The following is a 27205-nucleotide window of genomic DNA, read 5'->3' as shown; positions in this document are numbered from 1 at the left end:
TTTTAAACAGCAACCCTTTCTGTTTCAGTGATTGAGGTTTCAGCTGCAATTACTATGAGCTCCTTCTACTTGTTGCCACGGTTACTCACCTGTGAGTAGTAATCAACCCTGCTGCTAATCAGTTCTGCCTATTTAAGCAGCTAAGCCCAGAACCTCCTTGCCCTTGCATGGTTTCCTGTTTCCCAGAAGTCTCCTTGTTCCTGTGTTTCCTGTTTGTTCCTGGTTCCTGACTCCGCTGCTCTCCGTGCTCCTGATCCCTGGCTTGTCTGACTACCCGCTCTCGTGACTGACCCCTGCTTGATTCCTGGACTTTGCTTTTGTTATTTATTTGTTATTTATCAATAAAGGTGTGTTTGCATCTAGTTCCGTCTCTGTCTGGTTCCTGGTCCCTGACATTACGCAAGGGCCATGAATACAGATGGTACAGGCAAGACACCTATACCTAACCTATTTACCCGGTGGGACCAGCAGAACCACCATTTGGACCAGTATGCCCATCTGGATCCAGTACCCGGCCAGCCTGCGATTGCGGCCGCCTCTGCCTCACTTCCTGTTCTAGCACCGGTTGTAGCCTCCAAACCTGTAGCGGCTAGAGAAATGACTGGGTCTGTCCCGCTCCCTCAGTATTTTGGGGGCAACCCAGCTCAGTGCAGAGAATTTATAAATCAGGTTAAAGGATACCTTGAAATCCTGCCCCAGGCATTTCCTACAGACAGTGACAAAGTTCACTTCATGATTTCTTTGCTGTCTGAAAAGGCCCTAGCCTGGGCAAAACCTCTCTGGGAGGCAGATAAGCCTATTATTTACAATTACCCTGAATTTGTTGCATCCTTCAAAAGGGTTTTTGATATTCCAGCTCGCTCCACCCCTACTGCCGAACTACTCATGTCTAATGCTCAGGGCACAAAAACTATTGTCGAGTATGCCAGTGAATTCCGTACCATGGCAGCAGAAGGTGGCTGGAACAACGAGACTCTCGTGGCTGCCTTTGCACAGGGTCTCTCCGATGTGTTTAAAAATGAGATTGCAGCCAGAGAATTACCTAAAGATCTCGAGGAACTGATATCATTTGTCACCCTCATTGACATCAGACTCCGAGAGAGATCCTCATCCAGGGAGCGCCTGCGGAGGCCTCTTGTAGATTTGGCACCGAGCTTTTCTTGCCCACCCTCACCTCCCTCACCTCTCATGCCTCCTGGTCCTGAGTCCTCTGTCTGTGTGGAGCCAAGGCGGTTAGGCTTCTCACGCCTCTCGGTCGAGGAGAGAGCCTTTAGGAGGAGGGAGGGTCTGTGCCTATACTGCGGACACCACGGTCACGTGTTAAAGTTTTGCCCGATTCGTCTGGCAAAGGGCCCGCACCCAAGATACTGTCAGGGGCAGATCTTGGGTGGTCTTTCTGCAGACCCAGAGATATGTGTGCGCAAACCATTAGTGCCTATTATCCTCTCCTGGCCTGATTCATCCATTAAAACCCGGGCATTTCTTGATTCTGGGGCCGCAGGCTTGTTTATAGATTGTGCATTTGCATCAAAGCACTCTATACCCTTACAGTCTCGCAACTTTCCACTAGCCTTCGAAGCCATCGATGGCAGACCAATACAGCCAACCCACGTGACCCAAGAAACCGTGCCCATATCTCTGGCTGTAGGGGCTCTTCATCATGAGACGATCCAATTCCAGGTCATTTCCTCTCCATATTACCAGGTTGTTTTTGGACACCCTTGGTTACAGAAGCATAACCCCACAATTGATTGGCGCAAAGCTGAGATATTATCATGGTCCCAGCAATGCACATTTTCCTGTCTCCAGAAACCGGTCAAAGTTTTGGGCGCATGTTCTGCCTCTTCCTTACCCGCTGAGTACCAAGAATTCCAAGATGTATTCGACACAGGTCAAGCCAGCGTTCTGCCACCACACCGTCCGTATGACTGTGGTATCGAACTCCAACCTGGTGCCAATCCTCCCCGTGGCCGGATTTACCCACTGTCTGTAGCAGAGAATCGAGCCATGGAGGAGTATGTTACCGATGCACTGTCTAAAGGTTTTATTCGGAAGTCATCTTCTCCTGCCGGGGCCGGCTTTTTCTTTGTAAAAAAAAAAAGATGGCGAGTTGAGACTCTGTATCGACTATAGGGGTCTCAATCGCATTACTATTAAGAATGCCTGAATAGTTTCGTTTATGACACTATTAAGTAATTTATTATTATATCTTTTATATCACTTATATGCTCTATGTGTATCCATTTCTGTAATTGTTTAAGTTATTAGCTGATCCGATATGTCATTATGTTATGGTACACCTCTGATCTCTATTTTTTAATTTTCCCACAAATTGCCCACATCCAAGATGGCGTCCGGAGAACTTCCTGTCTATGCTATCTTGCTGGAACCCGGAAATGAGGAAATACACATAATAGAATCGATTTCCACTATCATATACCCTATGTGTGCCCATATCTGTAATTATTCAAGTTGCTATCTGATCCAATGTGTTATTATGTTATTGTATACCTTTGATTCCTATTTTTGAACTTTCCCATAAATTGCCCACATCCAAGATGGCGTCCGGAGAACTTCCTGTCTATGCCATCTTGCTGAAAACAGGAAATGAGGAAATATGCACAGCAGAATCGATTTTCATCATCAGAGAAGGTATATAATCTCAAGCACCCCAAGCAGCAAGCATTCACTTTTGAGAAAGCTTCGGCGAAACGCGTCAAGTGAGGAAGAATTTTGGACTTTTATACAGGACTGGTTTTATAGTGTATTATTCACTTTTTTCTTATTATATTAAAGTATATATCATTTTTAAACCATCCAGTCATTTTTTTTGTCCTCCTTCCTATTTAATACTGCTTTGGTGCTATACCTGGGTCCACTATATCCCGAGGTGGGGATTATTCCACCTGAAATTCTCCAAACTAGAGCAGGTCGTTGCTCTAGTATATGTAAGTAGGATCATCTACTCTTACTACAATATTTTATATTTACGTACTAGACCATGTGGCGTATTTTACTCTTGTTTTTCATATAACGAATACTTACACCTATAAACTCACCAACGATCCGGAACCTCAAGAAATCCATAGACGGGGATTATTCCGTCCAAGCTCTCAACACCGAACTGATATAGCTCCTCAAAGTGTGAGTGTGAATATAACACCTTTGTTCTTGTGGAATTATATCGTTCATACATACTGTACCATTATTTGTATCTTTGTTTCTCCTTTTTTTTAAGTTACTCCGCTGGCCAGTATTTCTACTAAACGTATGTACAATTTCTGATCTTTAGCGCTGTTCACCCTTCTATTTTATCTGTCCATTTATCACAAGGTAGAGGGAAAACCTTGTTGGTGAACTGCTGCTCACCCTTGAGAAGAGAGCGCTTATTACCCTTTTGCTATTAAGAATGCCTACCCCATTCCATTAATCACGGAGTTATTTGACCGCCTCAAGGGAGCAACGGTCTTCACCAAACTTGATCTGAGAGGGGCATATAATCTCGTCCGGATAAAAGAGGACCACGAATGGAAAACCGCATTTAACACCAGGAGCGGCCATTACGAATACCTAGTAATGCCCTTTGGTCTTTGCAACGCTCCAGCGGTTTTCCAGGAATTTATAAATGACGTCCTGCGAGATATGCTGCAGCAATGTGTGGTGGTTTATCTTGATGATATTCTTATCCATTCCACATCTCTCAAGAACCATCACGCAGACGTTTCTCGTGTTCTACAGAGACTTAGAGAAAATAATCTGTTCTGCAAATTGGAAAAATGTGAGTTTAACTGCAAACAGGTCACATTCTTGGGATATGTTATCTCAGATGCTGGATTCTCTATGGATCCTGAGAAACTTTCGGCTGTACTAAAATGGCCTCGACCTACGGGTCTTCGCTCTATACAACGTTTTCTGGGCTTGGCCAATTATTATCGGAAGTTCATACGCAACTTTTCTATCTTGGTTAAACCTCTCACGGACATGACCAGGAGAGATGCTGATCCACAGCATTGGTCACAAGAAGCCATTACTGCCTTTGAGTCTCTCAAAGTCACCTTTGCTGCTGCTCCTATACTGGCACACCCTAACCCTACCATTCATTCTTGAAGTCGATGCGTCTGAGACAGGAGTAGGCACCCTCCTGTCTCAACGTCCTAACCCTGAGAGCTCCAGGCATCCATGCGGGTATTTCTCGAGGAAATTGAACCCGGCGGAATGCAATTACCAGATTGGTGATTGAGAACTTCTAGCCATAATTTTGGCTCTCAAAGAATGGAGGCACCTTCTTGAGGGTACTTCAGTGCCAATCCTCATCCTCACAGACCACAAGAATCTTACATATCTTTCCGAAGCTAAGCGGCTTTCCCCCCGGCAAGCTAGATGGGCTCTCTTCCTATCAAGATTCAATTATGTGGTTTCTTACTTGCCCGGTACTAAAAACATTCGGGCTGATGCCTTGTCTCGACAGTTCTCCCCTCCATCTAGAGAGGAGATAACCCCTACTCCTGTGATTCCTCCGGACCATATACTGGCAACCATCCGTACTAACCTCACCTCACCCCTAGGCGAGGAGATTCTGGCTGCACAAAGTAATGCTCCTCCAGAGAAACCTAATGGCAGTTGTTTTGTACCTATTAACCTCTGTATGAAACTATTGAGTACATACCATGACCCCAAAGCAGCTGGACATCCAGGCAAAAACCAGTTAATATGGTCCGTCTCCCGGCAATTTTGGTGGCCTAGTCTCCGTTCGGATGTCACCGCTTTTGTAGCTGCCTGTCCTGTGTGCGCTCAAAATAAAACCCCACGACGGTCTCCTGCAAACCATACCTAATGGTGAACGACCCTGGACCCACTTGTCCATGGATTTTATCGTAGATCTTCCGGTCTCCCATGGCAATACAGTCGTTCTCATGGTTGTTGACCGATTCGCGAAGATGTCGCATTGCATTCCCTTGAAAAAACTACCAACTTCCCAGGAACTTGCAACAATTTTTGCTCGTGAGGTCTTTCGTTTGCATGGGTTACCCAAAGTGATAGTCTCAGATAGGGGTAGCCAGTTCGTGTCCAGATTTTGGAGAGCTTTTTGTACGCAAATGGGAATTCAGCTTTCCTTCTCCTCGGCCTACCACCCGCAATCCAATGGTGCAGCGGAACGAGCTAACCAAACACTGGAACAGTTTCTGCGTTGCTACATTTCTGACCACCAGAACAACTGGTCTGATCTGCTACCCTGGGCGGAGTTTGCCCACAATAGTGTGATTAATGCCTCCTCCCGGCTATCCCCATTCTTGGCAAACTATGGGTTTCAACCGTCCATGTTGCCTGATACGTTCTTGCCACAGGGGATACCGGCATTGGAGGAACATCTCAGGGAACTCCGTTCCACTTGGGTGCAGGTTCAGAATTCTTTGCAACGCGCAATGCAGAACTACAAACTCCAGGCCGACCGCAGACGCCTTCCTGCACCTACCTATCAGGTCGGAGAGAGGGTCTGGCTGTCTTCCCGTAACCTACGCCTCCGTGTTCCCTCACAAAAACTGGCACCCCGATACGTTGGGCCATTTTGTATACTTCGAAGGGTTAACCCTGTAGCTTACGCACTTGTCCTTCCTGCTAACATGCGCATCTCAAATGTTTTCCATGTTTCCCTCTTGAAACCGTTGGTTTGTAATCGCTACACCACCTCAGTGCCACGTCCACGTCCTGTTCTGATTGACAATCATGAGGAATATGAAATACGCAGCATCATTGACTCACGGGTCTTCAGAGGACAGATCCAATACTTGGTGCACTGGAAAGGATACGGTCTAGAGGAACGCTCCTGGGTTCCAGCCTCTGATGTCCATGCACCATCCCTCCTTCGTTCCTATCACGCCCGCTTCCCCATGAAGCCTGGACCCACCAGCAGAGATGGGGGGAGTCGTTGAGGGGGAGGTACTGTCAGGGTTTCTTTGCTGTTTTAAATAGCAACCCTTTCTGTTTCAGTGATTGAGTTTTCAGCTGCAATTACTATGAGCTCCTTCTGCTTGTTGCCACGGTTACTCACCTATGAGTAGTAATCAACCCTGCTGCTAATCAGTTCTGCCTATTTAAGCAGCTAAGCCCAGAACCTCCTTGCCCTTGCGTGGTTTCCTGTTTCCCAGAAGTCTCCTTGTTCCTGTGTTTCCTGTTTGTTCCTGGTTCCTGACTCTGGCCTTGTTCCTGACTCCGCTGCTCTCCGTGCTCCTGATCCCTGGCTTGTCTGACTACCCGCTCTGGTGACTGACCCCTGCTTGATTCCTGGACTTTGCTTTTGTTATTTATTTGTTATTTATCAATAAAGGTGTGTTTGCATCTAGTTCCGTCTCTGTCTGGTTCCTGGTCCCTGACAATATGTATACATTTAAGAGTTGCTCCCTGCTAAGTTTAACCTGTCATGACAGGAATCATAAAACTTGCAGTCTCCACATGCAACTAAATTAACAGCTGAGATCAGCAAGCCATAGTGTAAACTGTAAATCTATGCGTGCATCGTACGTTTTCGAAACAGGGAACCATGACAGAAAATACCCTGTGTATCTAAAAACTGAATTATATAAATAAAATACTGATTTATTAGGTGAACAACATCCAGCAAATCTAACCAACATTCCAATTCTATGATACATAGTTACTGAATTATCTGTTTCAGCATAACTGGTTTCAGTTGACATTACAACAATTTATATAATTTATTTAAAGCTGTCTACTATGTTTTAGTTTTGTTGATCCTTAAATCAACAAGCGTTACAAGCTTAGAGGCTTAATATGTATTTCATATGTTGGTTATGTGATAAAAATAGCATTAACATTAAAAATAAATCTGTCATTACAGATTAACTTTCATTGTCAACACCCCCTTAAGCAATAAATATATCCTTATTCTAGTGATAAATTCTATATTTCATTCCTTTATGGGTTATTAATTAACTACTTACCTTTTCTCCAGTGTCACCACAGCCATCTTGCCGGGCTCATCGGTATTAATCTCACTCGTTACACTCCTACCTGTATTCTTCACTATCCTATTTTTGAACACTTCCTCAAGCAGGGTGCATGTCCCACATGGCAGTCATGCCAGAGTGATGTCTGTTCTTCCAATATTATATTCCTCTAGCAAAGCATGGGATGTGTTTACAATAAGAATAATCACAGCAGCTATGGTAGAGTTCTCCTGGTCTCTCCTGTCACTCAGTTCTTGTCATAGTGTGTTATGCCACCAGCCATGCATTTATATAGTTTTTTTTTTAATGAAAATCTATACATTTGCTTGCAGTTATGTGTTATATGTTATTATGTCAGCGTAACACACTCCACATTTTAATTATTTTATAAATAATAGTTCTTTATAATAAAGAAAATAGGTCGTTATTGATTCATTAGAGCACAGAACATAATATATAACAACATGAAGCATAAGCATATCTGCAAATTTAAACATACCTTGGCCCAAAGCTATAGAAACAAGTGGTGATGTGCCCAATATGAAATCCCTGGCACAGTTCCATGGTTAACCAAGTCCCTCCAAAGTCAAAATACTGTCCCGCACAATAATAACCATAGGCCCAGGTGAAAGTATTTGTCTATATAGACAAGTGTGTTGGGTGAGACTCATGAGCTGTGGTGGATGCTGCTGCATAAAAAAAAATACTCAACACACTGGGCCCCAGGTGGTAACGACATGAGTATTCCGCTCACACATGGAACAGTGGTGACGGTTTCCGAGGTCTTCTGCGTTGAAGAGGCCAGCTTCATTGAGTTCTTGAGAGGAACCCCTGGTACCAGATTCACAGGAAAGGTAAGGATTCGCTGTTGTGGTGCATGGGTGTGCATTTGGTGGTCGATCCGAGAAATCAGCAAATACTTCGACCAATCTGGACAGAATATGGGCCAGCTGTCCACTGGAGTCAAGTGAGTATTTGGTTTCCGCCACACTGGAGGAGACGCCACTTCTTCAGTGCGCTTATTAAGTTGTGCAATAGGGCAACAACAGTAGCAATGTGTGTCAGCAAAACGCTCACGGTGGAGGAGAATGTAGACTCTAATGCAGTGGTTCCCAACACCGGTCCTCAAGTACCCCCTAACAGTCCAGGATTTAAAAAACTTTAGACACAACAGGGTAATCCCTAAATCCTGGACTGGTAGTGGGTACTTAGGGACTGGGTTGGGAACCCCTGCTCTAATGGCCTCTATTAATGGCAAGGAATCTACGAGAAGAGGGATCGGCCACCTCCCTCTTGTCCAAGCTGAGTAGACTACTCAAGGTCAAGGTCCACCAAGTGTGATTGGAACTGTTTCAAAAGTGTCTAAATTGGAGCTCACAATGGTGCTTGATCTTTGCAGTCGAAGGAAAGTTGATGTGTACAGTAAATAAGTCAATGCAACTTTCAATTCCATTTTCTCAGGGCTCTCTCAAAACAGGTCTGAACAGCTCAGCAGTTAGGCCCCACCCCCAAATAGATATAATTTTATGCTTACAATTTTAGTGCAATATGTTTTCCACAAACAGTGCAATTCTGTCTACCTCTCCCAGCATTAAATGATAAAAGTACAAAAAAAAAAATCCCAAAGAAATTTAAACATACCCTGGCTTTTGTTGTTGCAATTTCAGCTTTAAGAATGTCAGGATCATACTTGCTTGATGAGGAACCTGAGACCACTAAAAGAAAAAAAAAAGCATAATAACATACTTGTATTACAATATATGCACCACGTCAATTAAAGGGATACTCTAAGCACCAAAACAACTTTCTTAATGAATCTCACTTTTATTGTACAGATCAATGTTCTGCCATGTAGGAGTCAAATCACTTTTATTTCTGTTTATGTAGCTTTAGCCTCTATGGCTGTGACTCACAGTCAACATGAAAAAAAAAATTATTTCATTTTCAATCAGATCTCACAAAGTGATTTAATTCCTAAATGACAGATTTCAGCAGTTAGATTGAAGGAGTACAATAAAATAAAAGGTATTTATCAAACCTAATTTAAAAAAAAAAGAAGCAAAAAAACGCAACGTGCAGATAAGGGTCATAGAAACAGGAAGTAAGGGGTGGGAAATACCTATAAGTCACAATGCAGCTCTTGACAAGCTGGGAGACATGCATACCTGGTGCATACATTCTAGGGATTTACCTTAATATACGTACATAAAAAAAATGTATTCTTTGGTAAAGGTTAACCTTAATTTTTTATTTTATTTTATCAAGGTATCAACTGAATGTGTCAGAATGACAAGAATGGTTGAGGATGATAGGTGTTGCATCGTGCAACAGAGTATTAGTAGAAATTAACTTGAATGAGTGCATTGAATGAACACTATGAACAAACAGGGTTTTGAGGCATAGGTTAGTAGCAAGGAGGTTTTGGGCAAGCCGTCTTTAAACTTTTTTCCTGTCTTTTGTTTAAAGGAATACTTCAGACATCTAAAGCACTTCATTTTACAAAGTGCAGATTTTAAAAGTAATTAGCACTTTTATAAATTAACCTTCTTACACCCTGTGACTGTCAATCAGAGTACAGATCCTGTTACTTCCTGATTTGTTTAGCCAGTAGAGCTAAAGCTAAACTCAAGCGTTAGGAAATTGCCCATAGCACCTGCCTTGCACACACTTTGTGCTCCCATTGGTTGATTGTAAGGTCACATGGTTAGTGATACTGCACACAAATTGGCTGTATTGCTATTGGTAATATGCTATATCAATGAAGAGTGTTGAGGGTGGAAGATCTTACAATTTGTTTTACATGCTGTCAAAATTGAGTTTGTTTGCTTGTAATGTGTCAATTGTGGGGCAACCTAAGACACCCAGAGACATATAATTACATAGTTACATAGCTGAAAAGAGACTTGCGTCCATCAAGTTCAGCCTTCCTCACATATGCTTTTGCTGTTGATCCAAAAGAAGGCAAAAAACCCAGTCTGAAGCGCTTCCAATTTTGCAACAAACTAGGAAAAAAATCCTTCTTGACCCTTGTAGCGAAAGCCACTTCGCCACTGTGTTTTGGAGGGGGCTGCTTGCCCGCCTCTTACCCTGTGACTACAGTCCCTGGGCGATTTGGCCCTTTATGCACGGTATTTGGGCATACTGTGGGTTATTGGGCTGCCCCAGGATTATGGGCCCTCTCATCAGCCCATACGAAACTTAAACCCCATGGCGTTTGAACTGTGTTGGTGGCATCTGAGCGCTGTTTGGATATGTTGAGCGCTCAGATCCAAGCCATCTGGGGATGGGTTGAATGTGGGGGTTCTGTTTAGTATAACAGGAGTTATGTATTTTTATGTCTTTTGGTGGTTGCTGGTAACATGTGCTTAATGGAGGCTGTGTTTGTCCCTGGATATAATTAAATCAGCTTCTCCATTGTCTCCAGGATAGAGGATTCTGTGGAACTAGTTTGAGCTGGAAAAACCATGCTTCCAGAAGGTCAAATGCACATTTGTACTAACTTTTGAACCCCTGGTCCAATTCGTATGATTTTTGAGTATGTTGTTCCCCCGAATGGATTGATTGTGAATATGTATTTTTATGCGAATGTGATGTATATTTTGGGAGTTATGAATGTTGTGTAAAAACTGTATTTTCCCTACCTATGATAATTGTATTTTCCTGTGTGTACAGATAATTAGTTTACAGGTAGAGGGGAGGGCTATGTGTGGGATGTAACTATTGTGTGATTGGTTAATGTACTTTACTGTGTGTGTCCCTCCCCTTCATGGGAGCACCTAATAAAAAGGGCTGCAAGCTAGCAGCCAGAGAGTTCTATTTTTACCCTCAACTTGAGTCCTGTCTCTTATTGGGGGAATCTGCTACAAGGGATTGCTATGCTAGGCATATTCCCTTGCTATAATCACTGAGCTCTTGTAAGAGCTTGTTCCTGCTTCGTTCTGAAGGGAGATAGCTGCAGCCTGCGGTGCTTATGGTGTCTGGTGGAGTGCTTGGAGTCCTCTGGAAGCGCTAGGAGCATCTTTCAACGGAGGTACCCAGTCGGGGTGCCAGTGGATCCGTTACAACCCTAAAATAGCAGTCAGATGTCTCCTTGGATCAAGCAGCTATTACCCCACTAATTAGAATTTATATCCCTGTATGTTATGTTTTTGCAAGTATTTATCCAATTGCAGTTTAAACATCTGTATAGACTCTGACAAAACCACCTCTTCAGGCAAAGAATTCCATATCCTTATTGCTCTTACTGTAAAAAAAACTTTTCTTTGTCTTAGATGAAATCTCCTTTCTTCAAGCCTAAATGTGTGACCTCGTGTCCTATGTATAGCCCTGTTTATGAATAGATTTCCATATAATGGTTTGTACTGGCCCCGAATATATTTGTATAATGTTATCATATCCCCTCTCAGGCGCCGTTTTTCCAAACTAAAGAGATTTAAAATTTTTAACCTTTCTTCATAACTAAAATGCTCCATTCCTTTTATCAATTTTGCAGCTCGTCTCTGCACTTTTTCTAGTGCCATGATATCTTTCTTTAGAACAGGTGCCCAAAATTGCACAGCATATTCAAGGTGTGGTCTTACCAGCGATTTATAAAGAGGCAAAATTATATTTTCATCTCGAGAATTTATGCCCCTATTTATATATAACAAAACCTTACTGGCCTTAGCAACGGCAGATTGACATTGCATATTGCTACCTAATTTATTGTCTCTAACAATTCCCAAATCCTTCTCGTGTGTGGTTATCCCTAGTTCACTACCATTTAGGGTATAAATTGCTTGCGCATTCTTAACCCCGAAGTGCATAACTTTGCATTTTTCTACGTTAAATTTCATCTGCCATTTTAGTGCCCAGTCCCCCAATCTATCCAAATCCCTCTGCAGCAAGGCAATATCTTGCTCACATTTTATTACTTTACAAAGTTTTGTGTCATCTGCAAACACTGATACATGGCTTTCAATGCCCATTTCAAGATCATTTATAAATATGTTAAATAGAAGCGGTCCCAAAACAGAACCCTGAGGGACACCACTTACCACTTTTGTCCAGCTTGAAAATTTACCATTTATGACAACTCGTTGTACTCTATCCTTAAGCCAATGTTCTACCCAAGAACAAGAATATTCATCTAGACCAATTTATTTTAGTTTGAAGACTAACCTATTGTGAGGAACCGTATCAACTGCCTTGGCAAAATCCAAGTAGATTACATCCACTGCAACACCCTGATCTATATTTCTACTTACTTCTTCATAGAATGCAATTAGGTTAGTTTGACATGACCTATGTTTCATAAAACCATGCTGATTATTGCTAATAACACAGTTCTTCCCAATGAATTCCTGAATATTATCCCTTAATAGCCGTTCAAATAATTTCCCAGTCACAGAAGTTAAGCTCACAGGTCTATAATTTCCAGGCAAGGATTTTGAACCCTTTTTAAATATAGGAACAACATCTGCCTTCCTCCAATCCTCCGGTACAATACCTGAAACAAAATAATCTTGAAAAATTAAATACAGAGGTTCACTTATTTCCCCACTTAGCTCCTTAAGTAATCGTGGGTGGATACCATCAGGGCCCGGAGCTTTATTTACATTAATTTTCTTTAATAGCTGTAGCACCTTGTCTCGAGTTATCCAATCACAAGTTATCTGCAAGTTTGCTGCAGCAATAATTTGCATATCTCTTGCCATAGGATCCTCATGAATAAATACTGAAGAAAAAAAGTTATTTAAAATTTCTGCCTTTTCCTGGTCTTTATTGACTAACAGACCCATCTCTGTTTTCAGTGTACCTACACTTTCATTTTTTGTTTTTTTAGAATTAATGTACTTGAAAAAAAGTTTGGGGTTGTTTTTGCATTCTTTGGCTATCCATTTCTCATTTTCTAGTTTAGCCACTTTAATTGCCTTTTTGCAAGTATTATTGGCTTCCTTATATCTTATATTGGATGCCTCTGATTTGTCCGATTTAAATGCTTTAAAAGACCTTTTCTTATTTTTAATCTCTTGTTTTACTTCTTTACTAAGCCACATTGGTTTTAATTTGTTTCTTTTATATTTATTACCCAATGGTACATACTGTGAAATGTACCTTTCTAATATTTGTTTGAATAGTTTCCATTTATCCTTTTTATCACTAAGGAGTTTATGCCAGTCAATATGTTGTAGAGCTGCCCTAATCTTATTAAAATTGGCTTTTTTTAAATTATACGTTTTAATATACCCCACGTGCTTTTGCTTTTTTGAGTTTATTTCAAAAGTGACCATATTGTGATCACTATTTCTCAAACGCTCCCTTACTTGAATGTTGGTCAAAAGATTAACATTGTTTGTTATAACGAGATCCAGACAAGCATCCTTTCTAGTTGGTGCTTGTACCAGTTGTGACATAAAGGTGTCATTTAACACATTCAAAAACCGGATTCCCTTTGCTGAAGTACTAGTCCCTCTATCCCAATTTATGTCCGGGTAATTAACATCTCCAATAATTAACGTGTTACCCCGATTTGCAGCTTTACCAATTTGCTCTAACAGCAGTTCTTCCTCATTAATATTTACATTTGGTGGTTTATAACATATCCCAACCAATAAAGTATTTCCATTTGTTTGCCCCAAGCAGATATCTACCCATAAAGCTTCCACATTTTCCTCGTCACACTCCACATGCCTAAGATTTGACTTTAACTCATGGTTGACATACAAACATACCCCACCACCCTTCTTGTTTTTCCTATCCTTCCTAAATAACGTGTACCCATTTAAGTTAACTGCCCAGTCATGTGTCTCATCCCACCATGTTTCTGTTATGCCTATTATATCGTATTGTTTAGTGTATGCTATTGCCTCTAGTTCCCCCATTTTGTTATATAGGCTCCTTGCATTAGTAAGCATACATTTAATATTACCATGAGTCATTTGTACTCTTTGTGACCTGTCTAGACTTCCTTACCCTCTCAACCCCACCTGTACTAGAGGGGCTGTTCCCACGGCTGTTAGAAGGAACAGCTTTCTGCAGTCCAGCTACTCCTGAACTGATGCTCCCAACATCTTCACTCAAACGGGCAAATGGGCAAATCTGTTAGGCTGCACTAGATCAGGACTAGCTAAACCTTTCCTCTCTCAAAGTCTTGGTGGTGGCCACATACTGGTTTAAGTGTGGGGCTTCAGATAAGTGATCCATTGTGTTTATGTGTATCCTGGTTCAATAAGAAGCAGCAGAGTTTTGGTGATCTTTATAAAGTAGTTCAAGAAAATCCGAATCCGAAAAATTCCTAAAAAGACTACACGTAGAAGTGGAGCTTTACATGCCCTAGAGGTACCCATTTTGGCCATGGCCTCAGGTCCTAAAATTTCCTTATAAACACCAAGGCAAAGAAAGGTCCTCGACTGAGACATAACGTAACAGGAAACGTATAACTTAAAGAGGTACTATGTGGCCATTTAGATCCTACACTGACTGAGTGATTTAATGAATAGTAATTATTTTTGTAAAATCTATTCATCATATCTAAAATGGGTTGTCATTTTGTAAGCAAACTACAGAAACAATCGTGTAATTCAACAATAGCTTAATGTCTATGTAAATCATTCACAGCATTTTGAACATTAATACTCACGGCTGGTCTGGGATCCTAATTTATGTTTCCAAACATCATTTAGTTGCCTGTATTCCTGCTGAGCTAATTCAAGCCGCTGTTGCTTGACTTGGTATATCTCTTTCTGTGCAACCAGAGCATCCTGGGCAAGCACCAGATAGTCCTTCAACATGCGCTCCTGTTCTCCACGCCATTGCACCCTTGGGTCCTCTATCTGTGTGGTTTCTGAAAACAAACATGAACATTTAATGCATATGCAGTAATACAGATACCATGAAAATGTAAACTTTATAATGCAAATATTTTTTCTGAAATAAACTATTCCAAAACAAGATGCTGTGCAGATGAGCTGGAGTTCCATTCATAGCTTTTTTAAACTTCAGTAAGAAATATTCCGAATGGTTGGATGCAAATGCGACAAATTAATGTACTGGTAAGTAATTAGTTCCTTTTTATTTTTCCATTTTCCTAATTTTGTTCTATTCTGAGATGTTGTAGTTGACTTACCAATGGCAATTTATGCACCAAAACGTAATTTAGAAAAAAATAATGTAATTTATTTACAGAGATTGACTACTGTGAGCATTGCTGTGGAAATCTGTTACACACTCAGATACACCAACCATATGGAACTTCTAGAAAAGAGGGCATTAGGATAGAAAAGAAGGAGAGAGGGATTTGGGCCCATAATAGAGACTGTCCCTGTCACTTGGGAGGTATTTTAGCAAGCACTGCTGCTGATTAGCCCTTTGTTTGGAAGGCCCCCTCTTTTTTAGTAGGCATTGTGTACTTGCATTTCCCCGATTTCTCCACCTGCTCCTTGTCCTACATCACAATGTTGGGAGATATGCCTTCTTAAAGCATCTAAAGCCAGTATGCCAATTGAACTTTAATCACACATAATAGGAGGGGAATAGGATACTCACACACATACTCACACACATACTCATACACAAGTGATTTTTTAAATATATCCAGCCACCCTCCTGTTAGCTTACCTTATGTGCCAGGAGGGTGGCTTGGAGTCCTGCTGCTGTGGGAGTGAGGGGTCTGGAGCTTTTCATGCTCCTTTTCCCTCACGCTGCGGCTGCCTCCTCTTCCTCCCGCACTGTCTCCTATATATATATATATATATATATATATATATACACTGTCTGCTATAATCCTAGCACCGGGGAAACATTCCGCGGCACCCTTGTGTGCACGTTGCGGCGCCCCAGGGCACAGCGGCACACAGTTTGGGAACAACTGAGTTATATCATTGTTAAAATAAATACATCAATTAGAGCCTGACAAGATAGTTTCAATTTATAAAAATGTTTTTCGGACAAATGGACAACTAGCTGAAATCGTGGTCCAAAATTCAGACAAAAGTAATGCCCAAGTCTATAAGTGGGTATGTGTGGGAATTTCACAACGTGAGCTAGTGTGGGCCGATGAAAGTGGTAAATGTCATATAGGAACACTAAGATGGCAGCACCTAGGGCATAAATCTGAAGAAGAAATAAAGCAGTAAAAAAAAGGGGAAACGGGGACCTAGAAGCATTTGGTGATGACTAGAGGGAAAATATAATGTAAAGGAGTCAGGAGAAGGGCCAAAGAAACACTATATGGTCAGGAAAAGAAAGATGTATTCTTAAACCTATAGTGTTAAAAATACTATTTAGCCCCCATGTTCCCCTCTGTGCACCCCATTATTGTGTAAAAACTCAACTTTAACTGGCATGCGCTTCTACCGGTGCTGGCCCAGCCCCAAACTGCCTACTTGGCTGAGATCATCAGAATTGACAACCTCAACAAATCCGATGCCATTTGTGGTCTGGGTCAAAAGACAATGGCATACAATACGGTTTGAGCTATACCAGTAGTAGGTAGTTGGCTGTGGTATGTAAAAACAGATGAACAGGGTAGCTATACACAGAAAAAAACAAGTGAAAAATGGCGCTAAAAGATCTATACACAGAAAAAACATGACAAACAGGGTAGGCTTGAAAAAAGAGGGCAGAAATATAGAAAACTACTAAAGCCCACTGATGAATAAGCGTACTTGTACCTTGATTGATACAGCAACTGTACATACCGCCTAAAATATAACATCAAGGACTTAAATGTCGCTTGGTACAATTATATCAATTATATTGTATCCAGTGGGGAATATAGAATACATAAAACCACCCTCACCCCCCCTCCTCCCTCCCTTAGTGATCTCTCCTCACCCCCCACTCCCTCCATTAGTGGACTCTCCTCACCCACCCCCCCTCTCCTCTACCCCCCACCCTGGCACCCCTCCCATGGTGGTCTCTCCCCCACTCCTAATCCCTCTGTGGTCTAACACCCCCTCTCCTACCCTGTGTAGCGTGGCCAAGCTCCGATCCAGTCTGCGGTTCAGGAGTTTCTGTTTCCTGTACCGGAGCACTTACTGTCAGTCCCGCCGGTTACAGGAAACGGATGCTCCTGTGCCGCGGACTGGACCGGAGCTCGGCCATGCTACACTGAGGGACTGGCTCCTGCTGTTCCCTCCTATCTTGCGCCCCAGGGCCAGTGCGCCCTTATGGACGCGCCGGTCTGGCCAGTGCTGCAGCCGCTCTCTCTAGAGCGCTCAGGCGGCTTCAGCTCAGGGTTTTATGAAACATAGGTCATGTCAAACTAACCGAATTGCATTCTACGAAGACGTAAGTAGAAGTATAGATCAGGGTCTTGCAGAGGATGTGATCTACTTGGATTTTGCCAAGGCATTTGATACGGTTCCTCACAATAGGTTAGTCTTCAAACTAAAAGAAATTGGTCTAGATGAATATTCGTGTTGTTGGGTAGAACATTGGCTTCAGGATAGAGTACAACGAGTTGTCATTAATGGTACATGTTTAGGCTGGACACAAGTGGTAAGTGGTGTCCCTCAGGGTTCTGTTTTGGGACCGCTTTTATTTAACATATTTATAAATGATCTTGAAATAGGCATTGGAAGCCATGTATCAGTGTTGCAGATGACACACAAAAAAACTTTGTAAAGTAATAAAATGTGAGCAGGATATTGCTTTGCTGCAGAGGGATTTGGATAGATTGGGGGACTGGGCACTAAAATGGCAGATGAAATTTAACATAGAGAAATGCAAAGTTATGCACTTCGGGGTTAAGAATGCACAAGCAATTTACACCCTGAATGGTAGTGAATTAGGGATAACCACACACGAAAAGGATTTGGGAATTGTTGTAGACAACAAATTAAACAGCAATATGCCATGTCAATCTGCAGTTGCTAAGGCCAGTATTTTTTTGTCAGGTATAAATAGGGGCATACATTCTTGGGATGAAAATATAATTTTGCCTCATTATAAATCGCTGGTAAGACCACACCTTGAATATGCTGTGCAATTTTGGGCACCTGTTCTGAAGAAAGATATCATGACACTAGAAAAAGTGCAGAGACGAGCTACAAAATTGATAAAAGGAATGGAGCATTTTAGTTACAAAGAAAGGTTTAAAAATTTAAATCTCTTTAGTTTGGAAAAATGGCGCTTGAGAGGGGATATGATAACATTATACAAATATATTCGGGGCCAATACAAACCTTTATCTGGAAATCTATTCATAAACAGGGCTATACATAGGACACGAGGTCACACATTTAGGCTGGAAGAAAGAAGATTTCATCTAAGGCAAAGAAAAGTTTTTTTTACAGTAAGAGCAATAAGGATATGGGATTCTCTGCCTGAAGAGGTGGTTTTGACAGAGTCTATACAGATGTTTAAACTGCAATTGGATAAATACTTGCAAAAACATAACATACAGGGATATAATTTCTAATTAGTGGGGTAATAGCTGCTTGATCCAAGGAGACATCTGAGTGCTATTTTGGGGTCAAAAAGGATTTTTTTTTCTAGTTTGTTGCAAAATTGGAAGCGCTTCAGACTAGGATTTTTGCCTTCTTTTGGATCAACCGCAAAAACATATGTGAGAAAGACTGAACTTGATGGACACAAGTCTCTTTTCAGCTATGTAACTATGTAAGGGGTCGCCCTAGGCCCTGGATCCATGGGTGGTTGACCATGGGTCAGGCTCCCTACTCACAAACTCAAATCCATACATTTCCACCGATCCCGGAACGCCATCCTATGCTGGGAAGCCTGAGATCCAAAAGTTGAGTGTGGTAACGTGGGCAGAATGTCAGGAGAAAGCTTGGAGGAGAGTAGATATAGGCTGTCATATATATATATATTCTGAGCCACATCCACTATCTGCCTGTGGTACTGGCAAAACAACCTGACATTGTGGTGGTAAACAAGAAACAGAAGACTGCGGTGGCAGTTAATTTGGAAGTGGCTATAACATCAGGAAGCAGGAACATGAGAAGGTTGACAAATACCAAAGACTGAAAGAAAATAAAGAAATAATATGAAGAGTGAAGGCAGTAGTAGTCCCAGTTGTCATAGGAACACTCGGGGCACTGCATGGCTTCAACAGATTCAATGTCCAGAAGATTGCAGTTCTAGGAACAGGTAATACAGGGAGTGCAGAATTATTAGGCAAATGAGTATTTTGACCACATCATCCTCTTTATGCATGTTGTCTTACTCCAAGCTGTATAGGCTCGAAAGCCTACTACCAATTAAGCATATTAGGTGATGTGCATCTCTGTAATAAGAAGGGGTGTGGTCTAATGACATCAACACCCTATATCAGGTGTGCATAATTATTAGGCAACTTCCTTTCCTTTGGCACAATGGGTCAAAAGAAGGACTTGACAGGCTCAGAAAAGTCAAAAATAGTGAGATATCTTGCAGAGGGATGCAGCACTCTTAAAATTGCAAAGCTTCTGAAGCGTGATCATCGAACAATCAAGCGTTTCATTCAAAATAGTCAACAGGGTCGCAAGAAGCGTGTGGAAAAACCAAGGCGCAAAATAACTGCCCATGAACTGAGAAAAGTCAAGCGTGCAGCTGCCAAGATGCCACTTGCCACCAGTTTGGCCATATTTCAGAGCTGCAACATCACTGGAGTGCCCAAAAGCACAAGGTGTGCAATACTCAGAGACATGGCCAAGGTAAGAAAGGCTGAAAGACGACCACCACTGAACAAGACACACAAGTTGAAACGTCAAGACTGGGCCAAGAAATATCTCAAGACTGATTTTTCTAAGGTTTTATGGACTGATGAAATGAGAGTGAGTCTTGATGGGCCAGATGGATGGGCCCGTGGCTGGATTGGTAAAGGGCAGAGAGCTCCAGTCCGACTCAGACGCCAGCAAGGTGGAGGTGGAGTACTGGTTTGGGCTGGTATCATCAAAGATGAGCTTGTGGGGCCTTTTCGGGTTGAGGATGGAGTCAAGCTCAACTCCCAGTCCTACTGCCAGTTTCTGGAAGACACCTTCTTCAAGCAGTGGTACAGGAAGAAGTCTGCATCCTTCAAGAAAAACATGATTTTCATGCAGGACAATGCTCCATCACACGCGTCCAAGTACTCCACAGCGTGGCTGGCAAGAAAGGGTATAAAAGAAGAAAATCTAATGACATGGCCTCCTTGTTCACCTGATCTGAACCCCATTGAGAACCTGTGGTCCATCATCAAATGTGAGATTTACAAGGAGGGAAAACAGTACACCTCTCTGAACAGTGTCTGGGAGGCTGTGGTTGCTTCTGCACGCAATGTTGATGGTGAACAGATCAAAACACTGACAGAATCCATGGATGGCAGGCTTTTGAGTGTCCTTGCAAAGAAAGGTGGCTATATTGGTCACTGATTTGTTTTTGTTTTGTTTTTGAATGTCAGAAATGTATATTTGTGAATGTTGAGATGTTATATTGGCTTCACTGGTAAAAATAAATAATTGAAATGGGTATATATTTGTTTTTTGTTAAGTTGCCTAATAATTATGCACAGTAATAGTCACCTGCACACACAGATATCCCCCTAAAATAGTTAAAACTAAAAACAAACTAAAAACTACTTCCAAAAATATTCAGCTTTGATATTAATGAGTTTTTTGGGTTCATTGAGAACATGGTTGTTGTTCAATAATAAAATTAATCCTCAAAAATACAACTTGCCTAATAATTCTGCACTCCCTGTATACTGTGCAGAACCCTCAGACTCACAGGCCTCTAGAAGAGTACATGAGAATGAGGAATAAATATATACCACCCAGGAGGTGTGAGATAATCATGTTTTTATGAATGAGTGCAGGGCATTGTTGTTGATGGAATCTATATTTTAACAAAAGTACTGCAATGCCATATATGGTCTAATAGCCCCACGAAGAATGTTCTGTTTTAGCCATGAAGATTCTGTAATTTAACATGGACTCCTGGGGTGGAGCATTTGGAGTGAAGATAGGGCCAATGCTCCACTCCACAGTTGACGAGCAGCACAGCAGGTGGGAAATTTAGTCCAGGAGTTCTAGATCACCAAGGTAGTTCCTCACCTGTCACCAATGAGCTGCACAAGGCTGCTATAAAATTTCACTGTCACAGATCCAGAGTGAGAAGGACAAGCACTGAGTGACACTGCATTACTCCCAAAAAGAGCCTGCTGAGAAAAAGCCAAGTTTTTTAAAAGGTCTGTGCTTCAATTTTTATGTCTTGTTGTAAGCGGGCAAGCCGCCCAACTATAGTTAGTTGCAAATGTTAGTTAGTGCTCCGACGAGCAGGGCTTTTGTTTTGTTTTGTTTTGTTTGCTTTATTTAAGTTGTTTGGTTGCCAGACCTATTAGTAAAAAGGACTGTGATTCTAAAGAAATACAAGTTTGTATGGAATTTCAATCCTTATGACTATGTGGTTATATGGTACCAAGTCTATATATATTATATTACATACTAAATATTAACTAATATAGTTATATACTAATCATGCTAATATTATATAATATTCATGCTACCAATACAGAATACTAAGAGGTCCACACACATGATTGCACAAAAACAAACCTGATCCCCGGCTTAAATCTACTAATTATTTAACATCGGCTGCATACAACAATGCACAGGAATCGAATCTGCATCTCTTTTCACTTTCCTTAAATATTTAGAAAAGAGCTGTCACAGTTGGGAGAAAAGGGCAGCTCTAAATAATTCACATGGAGATAGGCATCTTTGTGAAAAGGCAATGCCGAGGCATGAAGCTTTTTACTACAATGTAAGATCAGATTATAATACATTTCCATATTTTGTTTTTGTTTACACAGAATGTCAGATAAATTAGCCACTTTAACAATCTAAATACAGTTTTTATTAACAAAATGCCAATGTTCCTTTTAATAATCCTCAGAAATTAAAATGTTTCTCATGGATGTTTTGTTTTCCAACTGTTTTTATTTCTTTTTTAATTGACTGGTTTTAAGGGGCAGGATTATTCTTTTAAACCACGTTTGTAAACCCAGTAAAATACTCCAGAAATACAGTGCCCTTAATGGTATTTGCAACCAAAATAAGCTCAATTAATGCAAGACAACCTTTTTTCAAATATGCAAGCACTCACCAAATGTCACATTAGTCCTTGAGGCAATGCCTCTGCCACATGTTCCTGGAGGGGCCTGCTGGCTAGCCTCCTGCCCAAAGACTATGGGCCCTGCAAAAACCCGTTTTAAAAGACTTTGTTCGTGCCATTTCCCTATACTCTTTGGGAACCGAACAGACACACGAACTATGGACCACTCGGGACCTTATTAAACCCTATTGACACCTCAGTGCTCTAATTGTTCCTCTGGGTGGCTTCAAATCGTATGAACGACCACGAGGTGGCGGCCATCTTGTTCACATGAACACAGGCAGCGGTGTTTGGTCGTTGAGTTCACGGAACTAAAATCTGAAACTGAAACTCCTGAATACCGCTGGACTTCCATCATCTCCTGCATTCGATTCTGTATATCCTAGAAGAGCAGTGTTTGATGGAATCGTTTGTCTGGATGAGGGGGATTACCCTGTGATTTGTGTGAGAAACCCCTTGCATGGGCTTGTGCATCAAAGGTCGTGTGTGTGTGGCCCTGAATAAAACAGATGACTACTCCCTGCATTAGCTATACTGCTATAATCACTGCTATACTCTGTTGGAGGAGAGGTCGGGTACAGGAAACAGATGCTCCTGTGCGCTTCCATCCTGCTAATCCCTCCTATCTTGCACCCCCGGGCCTGTTTGCCCTCATGGACGGCTGCTGCATGCAAGTCGCCTATATGAAGCGCCGGCCCTGGATCCATGAGAGGTCTTCCCACTGGGAGCTGGATCCAGGTGTTGATCCAGGGTGAGAAGTGACGGCAAGATCCCAGCCAAGCTGCGGCAGCTAAGGGGGCCTACAGAGCTTATGGTGTGCGGTGCTTATGGTACTCAGCAACTACTAGGAAGTGCGATTGGCTGAGGTACCCAGTCGGGGTACCAGGCAGTCTGCCCAGTCCTATACAGCAGTGACAGCAAATCTATGCCATGAGAGCTGCCACCGGTACTAAGGAGCCTCTAGAATGGTATTTCATGTCTGCCTGTAGGATATCACAAATTCTTGATTATGCAGTATATGTTTCACACTAAGGTGATTGATGCCCAATGTTTTCTAGCAGGTGGAACTGATCACATGAATAACTTAAGGAGTCCATGAACGCAGCCAAGTTGGATGGAAGGGGATATTGCAAAGGGAGACGATGAGAATATGAGTGTGACAACTTGTAATGGTGGGAGATGAAATTAAGTGGATATGGAAAAGTGCTTTAAGTAGGTGTGGAAAATGTAGCTAATAAAGAAAAAGGGTGAACGTAAATTGGGTCAGTATTCAACCAGGCAATTATTGAAAAAGAAATAGGAAAATAAATTCTATTAACAATACCTTTACAAGGTAAATACTGTGTTGTAAGAGTGCCCAGTTTGCTCCTAGAAAGGATATCTGGTATGAGCTTGCGCCTAGAAGGGATGTCTGGCATTGATTTTGAGCCTGATGCCCTAATGCCAGTCTGGACACCGTAGAAGAGATGCATGCATTTTCCCTCTCTTTTTTAGATTCTTTTTTCTTGTGTTTGATGTTACACAGCCCTTTGGGAATGTGTGTCAAAGTGCCTTGTTATTTACTGTGACCGTAGAACAATAATTAGTGTATGTTTGTAGGATCTCAACATATTGCATAATTAAGGGTGAATGTTGAGCCAAGGAGGTGTTCAAATGACATCTAAATGCCAGTACATCTCAATTAAGTGGTCTTAATGCAATTGCCTTTTAGTTTTAACCATACAAGGTAAAACCTCTGGGAGAGCAAACAAACAAACAAACGCATTCACTGACAGAAACAGATAAGCTCACTGACAGGCACACAGACTCTCACTGATGTGAAGACACATACAAATTAAATGACAGACACACATTCACTGACAGACATACACACACACTGCCACGTTCACTGGCAGTCGCACATACACACACTCACAAATTACTAATATTATTTTCATTTGTCTACCCAACTTCCCGACCTTTGGGAGAGCTGGAGTGGATCTGTACGTGGGTTCCAGTGGAGCTGCTGTAAGGCGGGTGGCTGTGAGCACATCAGAGGCGGCGAGGGATCTGTAATCCTCCTGCTCTGCCCCCTTGCAGGATGTCTACCAATGCAGGGAGCCAGAGTATGATGTCATATAGTAGATGGCTCACGAGGGAGCAGAGCAGGAGGATTACAGATCCCTCACTGGCTCTGATGTGCTCACAGCCGCCTGCCTTGGGGGTTCATAAACTTATAATGTAGTGTGTGAATATAATGCATTATATACACAGTGTGTTTGTGTAGTGTATCTATCTAATGCTGTGTATATAATGCAGTGTGTTTGTTTCTGTAGGTATGTAATTTGGGGGGAGGGTGCATTTTTTAAATTTAATTAAAAAAAATATTTAATTAAAATTTTATTTAGTCCCCCGCCTCCCTGCTTGTTACCTGGCCGGGGTGGGGGTGAGGGGGAATATAGCAGGGAAAGTACAGAGGGGGCCCGCAGCAAGCGCTTATTTACCTTCCAAGCAGCTCCCTTCAGCTCCCTGTGTAAATCTCGCGGCCTGCGTGCCGTGCGGAGCATTGCCATGGTAATCTGTGGCATCGCTCCGATTTACAAAGGGGAGCTGAAGGGAGCTGCTGGGAAGAGCTTGCTGCGGGCCCCCCCAGGACCGCCGGGCTCATGGACCGCCGGGCTTGTAATAGGCCCGGCGGTCCTGGTATGTATCATCGGCAATATTGGTATTTCTATTGGCCGATGCCGAAAATACCGAATATCGGACGATAATATCGGCCAAACCGATAATCGTCCGGTCCCATATATATATATATATATATATATATATACTGCACATTTCAAGTATACAGACATCTGGGAGACTCACGCATGTTGAATGCGGCTCCCTGACACCCGCAGATCATACACAATAGCCTCAGTGTGTGATTTCCATTATGTTGTGTATGATTTGCACCCCCTAATGCGCCCATACTACTCATTAAACAGGGGCCCGGTCATTTGACGCACCCATACTACTCATTAAACAGGGGCCCGGTCATTTGACGCGCCCATACTACTCATTAAACAGGGGCCCGGTTGTTTAACAGCCAACTGGGCCCCTGTGATATCAGCCCGCACGGAGGAAGTGACAGTCACTTCCTCCTTGCTTCACAGAGAGCTGCCTGCCTGGGAAAAGTGGAGGGAGGAGGCAGCAGCATTAAGGCAGGAGCATAGAAGAACAAAGCAACATGGAGGCAGAGGAAAGGGCCTCTGTAGTGAGCTGCCGCTGCATGCTCACTCCCATCAGCCTAAGCCACCACCAGACCTCGAAAGTTCCTTTATACGTGGACAAACGGTAACAGAAGAGCCTCTCAATCACTCATTAGTGACATCAATTCCACCTGTAGTGTTAGATGGAATTCATTGGGTGAGAACATCAGATCAGACTATGAATTTCATTCAAATAGGGGGGAATCACATATCAGTTGTGGAAGGAGAACTTCTGCTTTAGACATATTCAAAACGGAGAACTGATTGGAGGTGCATGATGGACCCATGACCCCAAAAATTGATTCACCATTTACCATGGTAACACACCAGGGGACTTCAGGGTGATGTAGTAATTATATTGCCAACACCAACCCTTTAGATTGATTTATGTAAAAATAAAAGCAGGGAAAGTGTCATTTTAAAGTAATATTCTAAAGAAAATTATATTTTCATCCAACCAGATGTTTGGTTGAAAGTGCAACATAAAAATCTGACAGTTATTAAATGTAGAAGTGGTCATGTTGGAATTACGTCAATTAATTTTTTTTAAACTCTCAGTGACAGTTACAGATTGTACAGAGAGCATTTGATGTCAGTAACCAATCTGAATCTCTAATTAGCAGATTCCAACTGTGAACATTAAAGGAAAGGGTACTCCGAACACCTTGATTATGCAAAATGGGATTGGGAGTCAGCGGTTACCTATATATTTTTATTTTTTATTTAAAAGTTACTCCAACCCTTTTTCACCCATTGCTTTTTATTACTGGACTGTTTTGCCAGCTCAGAGCACATGCGCAAGCTTTGAGTCAGCAAGGGGAGGGGAAAGAGAGAGGGGAGAGATTTTTGGAGGGAGTAAGGGAATTTACATTTCCTGAAAGAAAAACGAATGCGATTAAAGCAAGAGAGGCAAGAGAGAGCACGCAGTGGGACTGAGTGGAAAGCGATCTTCCTCTTGCAGGCGCTCTGTGTTCAAGGGAGAAGATTATTATGTCTTTTGCCAGCATGCTGACCACAGATGTGAAATATGCACAGAATTGCCTCTGGGCTGCCTAAACCACTTGTGCCCAGGGTGTAACTAGCAGAAAGAGACTCCTACCACCATGACCCTTCAAATCACTGAAGTGGTCATGGTGTTTGGAGGAACCCTGTAAGAAAAACTACTTGGCACCAGGCATTTTAAACATTTGTAATGTGAAAATGATGACAGCACAAATTTATGTAGAATTATCTGGGGGCCTGCTTTTTTGGCATGCTTTTTTATGGCTTGAATTTTAAAGTAAAAACTATTTTCTTTAAAAAACTATTTCTGCCATTTTCATTTTTCAAGTTATGCAGAACACCATATGCATTTATCTTGTAGTGTTGGCTGTACAGTGGATTGTCATTGTTGAAATTTTTTTACAAAGAAGACCAACATCAATTTTCGTGACAGGTCCTAGGAAAAAAATCCTTGTTCTTCAGCCAACATAGAACGTGATTATAGAAGGCACGGTAAATAAATCAAAACATTTTACACTCTACTGCCCTGCAACTCAGCAACAGGCTTTTGCAATATTTATTTTAGAACAAACTAAATCTGTTTGCAAACTAGTCCTATTTATTAGTGTACATGTAGAAGCACTGTCGGACTTATTTAACCACAGTTAACAGTTGTAAAAAGATATAAAAATATTGATAATGTATTATTACAAAAGTAGTAAATTAATTTTAACAAAATGGTAAAAGCATTACATACATTATCCATTTTTCTTTGTCTTCATTCCATATCTTTTTATTTGTTGGGTATGAAAATGCAGAAATACCTGCAGAAATGAAGGTATTCTTAAACACTGACTCCAGAATATTTATATTCTCTTTTAGAGATGGGGAATTCTTATCACCTGCCACCCAGTGTTAATTTTGTTGACTAACAATTGTATTTAAATTTTA

General features: G+C 41.8%; 1 protein-coding gene across 1 annotated transcript in view; it reads right to left on the bottom strand.

Annotated features, from left to right (window-relative positions):
- WWC1 (WW and C2 domain containing 1) overlaps window positions 1–27205 on the bottom strand; it is a 227517-nt gene that overhangs the window by 96522 nt on the left and 103790 nt on the right. The window contains exons 3-4 of the mRNA XM_063447439.1: window positions 14587–14790; window positions 8607–8680 (exon numbers count right to left, since the gene is read on the bottom strand). Coding sequence (XP_063303509.1) covers window positions 8607–8680; window positions 14587–14790 — 278 coding nt within the window. The remainder of the gene's footprint in view (window positions 1–8606; window positions 8681–14586; window positions 14791–27205) is intronic.

The sequence above is a fragment of the Pelobates fuscus genome, chromosome 3 (assembly GCF_036172605.1).
Source record: "Pelobates fuscus isolate aPelFus1 chromosome 3, aPelFus1.pri, whole genome shotgun sequence".
In the NCBI taxonomy this organism is placed as follows: Eukaryota; Metazoa; Chordata; class Amphibia; order Anura; family Pelobatidae; genus Pelobates; species Pelobates fuscus.
Note: the sequence above shows the minus strand (reverse complement) of the source record. Positions and strands in the feature narration are given on the sequence as shown.